Raw genomic sequence first — 10,662 nt, 5'->3', positions numbered from 1 at the left:
CGCCCCACCCACCTACAGCCTCCCTCCGGCCGGGAGCCCCCAGAGCCCGGGTGCTCACGGTGACTCCTCGCGACAGCTGCGGGAGAGCGGGGAGCCGGTCGGGACCCCCACCCCCATCCCCACAGCTGGACCTGGGGCCCACCTGTCGCCGCCCCTTCCTCCCGGAATGACCCCTTCCCGCTCAGGGCACAGCCTCAGAGGACCCCCTTGGGGACGTCTCAGAGGGTCAGGGGCCCCTGGTTGAGGACTCAGGGGACGAGGGGGGGGGAGCTGGGGGGGGGCGTAGACGGGATGGGACGGCCGAGCCCCCCGGGAGGGGGAGTGAGCACTCACACGGCTGCCCAGGGCCCGGGGGCCGTTGGACAGGGCTGGGGGACCCCGTGGCTCGAGGCCGTGTAGGGGGAGACCTAGGCCAAGTGGCCCCGCACGTGGGACCGTCTGGGGGGGTCAGAGACTGCTTCCCCGGGACGGGAGGAAGGGGGTACAGGGTGACTTTGCCTCCTGCCTCCAGCAGGGCCGGGCTGTGGGGTCCTCCCCGGCGAGCCTTCTCCAGCTCCCCAGAAGGGCTCGGCGGCACCGTGGTGGAGATTCATCTGTCCGCAGTGTCTAGTTTTGTTGAGAACTTACTGCATGCCAGGCGCTATTCTAGGGGACGGGTCACGAGCACGCCTGGGCCGGGCAGCCAGTAAACACACAAACACCAGCTAGGGCCACTGCAAAGGCACTGCTGTAAAGAGCACACAGGGCGGGCCAGGAGCGCTCAGAGGAAGTGATGATGCAGGACAGCAGCAAGTACCAAGGCCCTGGGGTAGGAGGAAGCTTAGCAGTTTGAAAAACAGGGTGGAAGCCAGGGGCTAGAGAATGGAAGGGAATCAGGCAGAGTCACACGCAGGGGCCATATCAGGTTGGCCCTTGAAGGATGAGGGACAGGCCCGGGGCTCCCCTTCCCCCTCGGGTTCCTGCCTGGGCTGCTAGCAGTGCGTCTCAGACAGTGTCCACCTCCCCACCCCCCACCCCCAAGAATGAAAGGTAAGGAGTTGGCCTCTGTCCTCCGGAACCTTCTTATTTTGTTTTGGTTCCTGGGTTTAGAAGCTCCAGGCGTCAGAAGCACTGAGGGGCGTTCGAGCAACTACGAAGTACAGCCTCTCTCTTTGGCTCAGGGCTTTCTGTCTTCCTTAGGGTTTTCCATCGAGCCCTGGTCAATCCCAATGCACAGTTGGGAAAACCGAGGCCCAGAGAAGGCAAGAGGCCGTCCAGGGGCTCATAGCAGGTCCGGCACTGCATGGCTAGAGCCAGCCTGGCGTCCTGCCCCGTAGGCTGGCCACAGAGGAGGGAGGGGATGGAGGCCTCTGGAACCTTAACAAGGTCAGGAAAGTCCCTCCCAGGTGGGAGAAACAGGCTGTCCCAGTTTCCCTGGTCCAGAGAGGTCACTCAGCACCCCAGACGTCCTCTGAGAACGCCCTCGCTGTCCCTCCGGGCTGGGCTCCCTACGCCCCCTGCCCTCAGCCGGCTTCCCCCACTTCCTCTCCCCCGTCCCGGGAGAGGAAGACCCCCCTGAGCCGGCAGACCCCCCTTCCTTTTCTGTCACCACCAAGACTTCTGCCTCCGAGGCCAGGAGCTCGCCCGTGGTCGGGGGAGGAGAACGTAGAGCCAGTGATTCACCCCATGTGCCTCTCCTTTCCCCCTCCGTACAATGGGTACCGAACAGCCCCCTCTGGTTGAGAGGCTGCTGTGACAGTTAAGCGTGCCAGCGCGCGTAAAGCCCTGTGTCTCCAGCAGGCACCGCCGTTTCATCTGTCATCAGTCCTTCAGCTACTTCGTAAGCGTCCGCACGGAGTGGCAGTCTGGAGCGGCCCTGCCCCAGCTGGGACCGTGTTAGCCAGGAGGACTGTCACGGCCGGGCCCCGGCCCGCGGATCAGAATCCGCAGGGGCGCAGCCCTCCGGGTCTGAGAAACACAGCTCTAGACGAAGCCTCCGTCTGTAGGTGGAGGAACCCAGGCCCGGGGAGGGGCGCTGGGCAAGTTGCCATTTGCGGGCCTGGGCAAGGGAGCTCGCTGGCCCCGGGCTTTGTACAGTGGGGGTAACTGTTCCCTCGCGGGGCTGGGAGGGCTCAGCGAGTGGTCCGTGCTGTGTGGCCGAGTCCAGGGGCCCTGGTCGGGGGAGAGCGGCCGATACTCTTCATGACTCCAGACCCCGTAGCCAGCGGCGCTTTGAAAGGGGCCCTCGGACTTGGAACTCCCCCCAAAGCCCTCCTCAGGGGCCGAGGGGGAGCAGCTACCTCGTGTGACCTCTTGTGAGCATTTACCTCTCTGTTCTTGTCTGGTCCTCAGAGCAACGTTGTTGGGTATCATTGTGCCCGTGACACTCAGGAGAAATGACGTACCCAGAGTCACATAGCAAGGACATCGCAGGGCCAGAAGTGCAACCCACATCTGCCCAGCTCCGTAACGTGTGAAGGTTTTGGGTAGGAAATTCGAGAAATCAGACTCAACCAGACCTAAGCAGAGAGAGAATTTGTTGGCTTTATAACGCGACAGAAAGTCCAGGGGTGGGACGAACTTCAGGTGTGGCTGGATCCAGGGACTCTCGTGAGGCTGTTCTGTCTCCTGGCTGTATTCCCGTCCGTCTCTCAGCTCTGCATTCCTCGAAGCTGGCTCTACTCTTAGGTGGGGAGCCACGTGCAAGGTCAAAGCGGTACAGCTCTGGCTCACGGCGTTTAGCCAAGAGCCTGTCTGTTCCTACGGTTACAGCGAGAGTCTTGGGGAAGATTCGCTTTGGTCAGGGCAGCGGAGCGTCCCAACCGGCCGGGCTTAGATCCCGTGCATGTTCCTCTGAGCCATGAAGGGGTGGAGTCAGCTGTACCGACACTTCCTGGACAGAGACCGGGGAAACTGAGGCTTCCCGCCAGGAAAACGGGGTGCTGGACAGGCAACACCAAGAGACGCCTTCCCTCTTCAGACTCTCTGTCTGGCTCTTCTTGCTCCTTGGCCTCGGTTCGTCCCCACTGGGGACTGGGATCCCCACCCCTTCACAAGGGGACGCTCCGCTTCTCTGTGGCTGCCGGGCACTTGGCCCTCCCTGGGCTGCTCGACACCCTGAGTCCTCGGCCAGAGCTGGTGTCGGGCTGCTGAGACTAGAAATCTGCTCCACAGGGAGTGGTGAGTGGGGCGGAGGGGCTGCAGAACCTCCCTCCTTCAACTGCAGTCACTTAAAAGTCATCATCAGGGGTGCCTGGGTGGCTTAGTCGGTTAAGCGTCCGACTTTCGCCTAGGTCATGATCTCGCGGTTCGTGGGTTCAAGCCCCGCGTCGGGCTCTGGGCTGACTGCCAGCTCGGAGCCTGGAGCCTGTTTCAGAGTCTGTGACTCCCTCTCTCTCTGACCCTCCCCTGCTCACGCTGCCTCTCCCTCTCTCCTAGAAATAAATTTTAAAAAAATATTTTAAAAAAAAAGTCATCATCTCAGGTCACGAGAAGTCTTGGGGGGGCGGGGCGGCACACCCCTCCTCCCAATCACGTGCCCTGGCCTCAACTAGCCAATGGCAAGGAGGACGCCCTTCTTTTTTTCTGTTTTTTTTATTTTTTTTTTTAATATTTTTATTTATTTCTAGGAGAGAGAGACAGCGTGAGCAGGGGAGGGTCAGAGAGAGAGGGAGATACAGACTCTGAAACAGGCTCCAGGCTCTGAGCTGGCAGTCAGCACAGAGCCCGACGCGGGGCTCGAACCCACGAACCGCGAGATCATGACCTAAGCGAAAGTCGGACGCTTAACCGACTAAGCCACCCAGGCGCCCCGAAGGACGCCCTTCTTGACTTTGACCAGAGCCTCCCACCTTCGGGGCGCTGTTGGCAAAGGGAAGGGCGATGGCTCGTTTGGTGGACTGTCCCACATTGCGGGACGTGTGGCCGCCTTGGCCCCGTCCGTGAAAAATCTCAGCACCCTGCCCCCACTGTCCCTTTTATCCGACCGGGGCACCCCTGCACGCTGCTCAGGTGCCTGGTACATTCCACCCCGCCCCGCCCCCGAAGCCAGTGGCCTGCGGGGCCTGAGACTCAGCCTGCGGCCCGGGGAGGGGGGCCTGGGAAGGAAGAGCACCTGACAGCCACGGAGAAGGGAGCACGTGAACAGCATTGGCCTTGCCGTTGCCAGTTAGCCAGTGGCTCAGGCCAGAAGCCACCGCGTCCTTGCTCTCTTCCCTCGTTCCCTCCGTGGGTCCGTGGGCCGGTCAGGTCGNCACCCCGCCCCGCCCTCCCGGGGCCCCGCCCTGCCCCTGCTCCCATCCATTTCCCACGGCAGCTTCAGCCGTCCTCTCCTCAGGGAAAGGGGACCCCGTCACCGGCCATCGTGACACCCTCCTCACTGCATTTAGAATGAAATCGCATTGCACGTGGCCACAGGGTCCCCTGTGACCGGCCCGCCGGCCTATCTGATCTCCCCTCCGGCCACACTGGCCAGCTTTTTGCCCTTTGGACAGGCCAAGCCTGTGTGTATCTCGTGGCGTTGGCGTTCATTGTTGTCTCCCAGGTATGCTCTTTGTCCGGATTTTTCCAAGTCTGGTTGCTTCTCAGTTATTTAGATCTAGTGCAGATATCGCCCTGACAACCCGGTCCGAAACAGCACCTCTTTATATTCATTGGGATTCTGTCTTAGCTGTTGAAACAAAGGTCCAGACAAGAAAACAGAAGATGACTCCTGCCTATTGCATGAGGTCTGCGTGCCTGCTGCCCAGGCCCATTGGGTCTGGGACCCAGATGCTTTTTCTTACAACTCCCTCCTCAAGCCATGGCTTCCGTCTCATGGCGTTAGACGGCTGCTGTTGCTCCTGCCACCACATCCCTATTCCAGGCAGTAGGAAAGGAGAAGTGCCTGGCCTGCAATTGACAAACTCATTAAATTAACTGCTCGTTTCCGATTGGATAAAGCTTGGTCGTGGGGCCACCGCCTGTGGCAAGGGAAGCTCAGAGAACAGCCATTGTTCTGGGAAGCCATGTGTGAGCCACGGGCTGCAGTGCTAAAGGGGAGGGTGGATGCCGGGGACGCTGGCGGTCTCTACGGTGTCACCCGTCATTCCATTCCACTCCTCCGTCTTCTCCCTAGTGTTTGTCTCTAGAAGTTTGCTTCTTAACACGGTGTTCATGCCGGCTGGTGCTTCCCCTTCTAGAATGAAGGGGAAGGGTGGCCGCGCACCTAGATGCCTCCCTGGCTCGCACTAGGCGCTGCTGCGGCTGCGGGTGGAAGAATGCATGGAGAATTCTCCCTTTCTTTGGACCTACTGTGTGTCGGGCATAGGTCTTCCCTCCTGGGAAGTTGCCAATGGAGAAGTGATCCCAGAGGATGGAGGGAGACGGTCTCAGCGCACCTGCCTCCGGCCCCCTCCCTTTCAGCCAGAGGCAGTGCTCGCACTGCACGGCCTGGATGGGTGGCAGCCATGTCCCCGTATCCCCTCCAGCCGTGCCTTTGGCCCGTCGTCGTTCGCGGCCCCCGATTCTTGCTAACAGGGCGAAGCGTCCTGGGCTGCCCCTCGCCGAGTGAGACCTGCGCTCTCGGTGTGTGAACAGAACGCGTCTTTCTAATTTTTGAAAACTTCCTGTGTAACCTGTGCAGAAAAGCACACACATCCTAGGTGGGCGACCCAGTGAATTATGACGCGGTGAGCACGCCTGTGGACCTGCCCCCAGACCGAGCGCCGGAAGCCGGTGTTTCTCCCCCCCCACCATGCTCTCCGTCCTCCACAAAGGTGACCCTCACCCACTTCTGTGCGCGGGGTCCCACAGCGCGTCCTGGCCCCGTATCGGTGGGGCCCTTTCGTGTTACCGTTCTTTCTGTTCCGCGGCTTATGCGAACGCCACATACCGCTGATGGCGGGCACTCGGGCTGTTGCTAGCCTGCGCTGTTTTAACTGTAGCCAGAAGTGGCGACATCAGGTCATGAGGCCCTGTCTGGTCAAGTCTTCGTTTTAGTGCAAGCATCTGTTATGTCCTGGAGCCCGGGCCACACCTCGCTCACAGGCCCTGGGTCCCCTGAGCTCCCTGAGGTCACCCCTGCTGCCAACAGCACAGGCCAGCAGCTCTGCTCCTGCCAGAGAGCCCTGGGACCTGGGAGCCCACCTCCTCCAGGGTGGCCCCCAGGGTCCTAGGTCAGCAGCTCTGCTGTCTTCCAGGGCTAGACTCTTTTCTTTCCTTTTTAGATTTTTAAAAATATTGATTTATTTTTGAGAGAGAGAGAGAGCGCGCACACATGGGCAGGGGAGGGGCAGAGAGAGAGGGAGACAGAAGATCCGAACTGGGCTCTGCGCCGACAGCAGCGATCCCGACATGGGGCTCGAACTCAGGAACTGTGAGATCTGAGCTGAAGTCGGACCTAAACCAGCGGAGCTAGTCAGGCACCTCCAGGCTGCAGCCTTACCTGTCATTCGGAGGAGCTTGGCTGTGGGCCCCCCTGCCCCGTTTCCCCCAGCAACGCCCTCTGCAGGGCCTCCTCTCCCCTCCCCTCCCCTCCCCTTCCCTCCCCTTCTCCACCTGGACAGCTCGTGCGCATCTTCCCGGCACAGCGCGCGTCCCCCGGGGTTGCATCTGCCTTTACAGGGGGCAGGGCTGTGGTCCGCCGAGGTGTGCCTGATGCCCCCCTCTGGCGTTCGGTGGCCGTGTGACCGCCTCGAGGTCGACCCTACATCTGTGCGGAGGGAGGAAGCGCGGCTCGCGGACTCCCGGGGCCGCGCGTGTGTGGCNAGGCGCCTGAGTCACCTACTCGGCCTCACGGGGTGGACGCCGCTGCCCGCACTGCAGGGGCAGCACCCGGCACGGAGCGGACGGGAGCCCTGGCTCCCAGCCCTCCTGCTGTCTGTCTGTTCCCGGGGCCCCGGGTTGGGGGGCTGAACCGAGGTCACGCCGAGTAGCTTGCCCGGCTGTGCCAGCCTCATGGCAAGGCTCTCCCTGGGGTGGCACTCAGCTGTCAGCGACACCGGGTGCCTGCGTGGGGCTTGTGCTGCGGCCCGTGCCCTCCGCCTGCTGGGACCAGAGACCCAGGCCCACACGGCCCTGCCTGCTCACGTGGGGGCTCTCGCTCCCTCCCGCAGGGCCAGCCGCTGGCGGGATGGACGCCCTGGAGGAGGCGACGGGGGCCAACGGGAGCACGGCCCCGCCCCCGCCGGTGGCGCCCAACATCAGCGTGCCGCACCGCTGTCTGCTGCTGCTGTACGAGGATATCGCCACCTCCAGGTGAGGCCCTGCGGCCCTGCTGGGCAGGCCGTGCGTGTGTGCGACAGGGTGTGCGTGGGGAGGGTGCCCCGGGCAGGTCGTGTGTGCGTGCATGTGACAGGGTGTGCATGGGGAGGGGTGCCCCAGGCAGGCCGTGCGTGCGATGGTGTGCGTGGGGAGGGTGCCCTGGACAGGCCGTGCATGCGTGCATGAGACAGAGTGTGCATGGGGAGGGTGCCCCGGGCAGGCCGTGCGTGCGTGTGTGCGACAGGGTGTGCGTGGGGAGGGTGCCCCGGTCAGGCCATGCGTGCGTGTGTGCGACAGGGTGTGCGTGGGGAGGGTGCCCCAGTCAGGCCGTGCATGCGTGCGTGCATGAGACAGGGTGTGCATGGGGAGGGTGCCCCGGGCAGGCCGTGCGTGCGTGCGTGCGACAGGGTGTGCATGGGGAGGGTGCCCCGGGCAGGCCGTGCGTGCGTGTGTGTGACAGGGTGTGCGTGGGGAGGGTGCCCCGGACAGGCCGTGCGTGCGTGTGTGCGACAGGGTGTGCGTGGGGAGGGTGCCCCGGACAGGCCGTGCGTGCGTGCGTGCATGAGACAGGGTGTGCATGGGGAGGGTGCCCCGGACAGGCCGTGCGTGCGTGCGTGCATGAGACAGGGTGTGCATGGGGAGGGTGCCCCGGACAGGCCGTGCGTGCGTGCGTGCATGAGACAGGGTGTGCATGGGGAGGGTGCCCCGGACAGGCCGTGCGTGCGTGCGTGCATGAGACAGGGTGTGCATGGGGAGGGTGCCCCGGACAGGCCGTGCGTGCGTGCGTGCATGAGACAGGGTGTGCATGGGGAGGGTGCCCCGGACAGGCCGTGCGTGCGTGCGTGCATGAGACAGGGTGTGCATGGGGAGGGTGCCCCGGACAGGCCGTGCGTGCGTGCGTGCATGAGACAGGGTGTGCATGGGGAGGGTGCCCCGGACAGGCCGTGCGTGCGTGCGTGCATGAGACAGGGTGTGCATGGGGAGGGTGCCCCGGACAGGCCGTGCGTGCGTGTGTGCGACAGGGTGTGCGTGGGGAGGGTGCCCCAGTCAGGCCGTGCGTGCGTGCGTGCATGAGACAGGGTGTGCATGGGGAGGGTGCCCCAGGCAGGCCGTGCAGGCGTGCGTGTGACGGGCTGCGCTGGGGGGGGGTGGGCAGAGCCCTCCCTGGCAGCTGGCTCGGTACCCACCTGCAGGGTCCGATACTGGGACCTTCTGCTGCTCGTCCCCAACGTGCTGTTCTTCATCTTCCTGCTTTGGAAGCTTCCGTTCGCTCGGGCCAAGATCCGTGTCACCTCCAGCCCCATTTTTATCACTTTCTATATCCTGGTGAGTTCAACCCAACCCCAACCTTAGCGGCGGGGAAAGAGGGAATTCCTCACGGCCTCCGGAAGGAAAGCCGGCTCCGGACGGGCCTGGATGCAGAGGATTAGCGCGTGTCATCAGGCCGCTGTGTCTCTGCATCTCTGCCCTCCTCTGGCCTTATCGGGACGCGCGCTCCCTGCCTGGTGTCAGAGATACAGGAGCAGCTGCGAGCCAACACCCTGCCAGTGCCAGCGCAGGAGGGCTTCCTGACTGGCGGCGCTGGGGGGCCGGGAAGTCCCTCTGACCAGCCCACCTTGGGTCCCTGTGTGTCCCCGAGCCAGCCGCTGTGACTAGCAGGGAAGGGACGCTTTGGAGCTGGGGTGTGGGGTCAACTCAGCCAGACCGTGTGGACTGAAAAGTGTGTCAGTCCCTGAGAGAAAAGTGGGGAATTGTTGGTAGAGAGAAGGAGAAGAGATACTCGGGGGGTGGGGGGGAATGCCCACGGCAACCTCCATCTGTCTGTCTGTCCATCCATCCATCCATCCACACACACTGTGAGACCCCTTTGGAGCAGACTTCCTGGCTGTGGGGCAAACCTGAATTCTCATCAGTGGTCTTGGTGTGGTGGGCCGCCACGGGAGAGGTAGCAGGGCTGTCTGTGGTTGAGAAGGCGGCCCCAGGTGCGGGTTCCAGGTGTGGGCCCCAGGTGCGGGTTCCAGGTGTGGGTTCCAGGTGCGAGTTCCAGGTGCAGGTTCCATGTGCGGGTTCCAGGTGTGAGTTCCAGGTGTGGGCCCCAGGTGTGGGTTCCAGGTGTGGGCCCCAGGTGCGGGTTCCAGGTGCGAGTTCCAGGTGTGGGCCCCAGGTGCGGGCCCCAGGTGCTGGCTGTCTAGCTCACATCCTTCAGGGCTCAGGCCCAACTGACTGGAATCCTCGCATTTCTCTGCCTCTTTGCTGCCACTACCTGAGAGCTGAGTGGCTCCCTGCTCCCCCTCTTTATGGCCTGGCTCAGAGCTTCCCAGGCAGAGAAGTTGCCAGCGGGCAGGCAGGCGCAGGGGAGGCTGGGGGGAACCCTGGAGGCTGTTGGTGGAGGCCCCAAGGGCTGCAGGCTGACTGGAGCCCCCTCCTCTGTGAGGCGGTGGTGGGCAGGGGTGGGCATTGAGGCCTGCTTTCTGTGGTCTCCCGCTGCCTCTCTGACTCGGTACTGTGTTTATTCAACAGCAAAGCACTTACTTACGGCATCACTTACCGATGCCCTCTCTGGGGGAGCAGGCAGGCAGAAGGGACCCAGGGCCAGTGCCCAGGAACACGAGGCAGTGACAGGGGACTCAGCCCCGCCCTCTTATTCCTGGGGACTCTGTTCTAGAAAGCTCAGGAGACAGTGGTGAGTCAGCTCAGGCTACCTCTGAACCCCAGCTGTGCTGAATGACCTTGGACCGGCGGCTCGGCCTCTCTGCCTCAGTGCCCTCCTTCTCACATGTGTGCTGGATCTGCCTTACCTTGGGGCACTCCTGTGAGCACCGGAGAAGACAGTGCGCATAGCTCTAGCCCAGTGGGAGCCTGGGATACAGTAGGCGCACGGCAGTGTGCCCGTAATGGGTGTCAGCCTTCCCAAGGCTTTGACACAGTTTTGTGGCACAAAGGAAAGACTGTGTCTGTATCTGGGTTCTTCTTTTTCTCAGGTTTGTTTATTTTGAGAGAGAGAGAGATAGAGCACATGTTTGTGTGCGGCGGGAAGTGGGGAGGGGTGGAGAGAAAGGGAGAGAGAATCCCAAGCAGGCCCCTCACTGTCCGCACAGAGCCGGACTTGGGGCTCAAACCCATGAACCGCGAGATCACGACCCGAGTGGAAGCCATGATTCTGACGCTTACCTGACGGGGCCACCCAGGCATCCCTGTACCTGGACTGTCCTGTTCGTATGTATCCGAAAACCACAGTTAAACTCACTGAGGCTGGAGGGAAGTAGGGACTGAGAAACTGACAAGCTTCCTTTCCCAGTGGCTGCACCCGAGGTCAAGGTCGTGGGTGTGCCTTTCACTAGGCTCCCCTGGGTTCCCCCCACCCCATCCCCAAATCAGGGAATGGCACATGCTGAATGCCCAGCCCTGCGTTACAGCCCAGTCCCTGCAGCCTGCCTGGGT

At 62.7% G+C, this 10,662-nt stretch overlaps 1 protein-coding gene across 1 annotated transcript in view; it reads left to right on the top strand.

Annotated features, from left to right (window-relative positions):
* TPRA1 (transmembrane protein adipocyte associated 1) overlaps positions 1–10,662 on the top strand; it is a 15,341-nt gene that overhangs the window by 525 nt on the left and 4,154 nt on the right. The window contains exons 2-3 of the mRNA XM_077780904.1: positions 7,074–7,215; positions 8,415–8,547. Coding sequence (XP_077637030.1) covers positions 7,091–7,215; positions 8,415–8,547 — 258 coding nt within the window. The 5' untranslated portion in view covers positions 7,074–7,090. The remainder of the gene's footprint in view (positions 1–7,073; positions 7,216–8,414; positions 8,548–10,662) is intronic.

The sequence above is a fragment of the Crocuta crocuta genome, unplaced genomic scaffold, assembly GCF_008692635.1.
Source record: "Crocuta crocuta isolate KB4526 unplaced genomic scaffold, BGI_CrCroc_1.0 scaffold299, whole genome shotgun sequence".
In the NCBI taxonomy this organism is placed as follows: domain Eukaryota; kingdom Metazoa; phylum Chordata; class Mammalia; order Carnivora; family Hyaenidae; genus Crocuta; species Crocuta crocuta.
The sequence above is the reverse complement of the archived record's forward strand: the minus strand, read 5'-3'. Positions and strand labels throughout refer to the sequence as shown.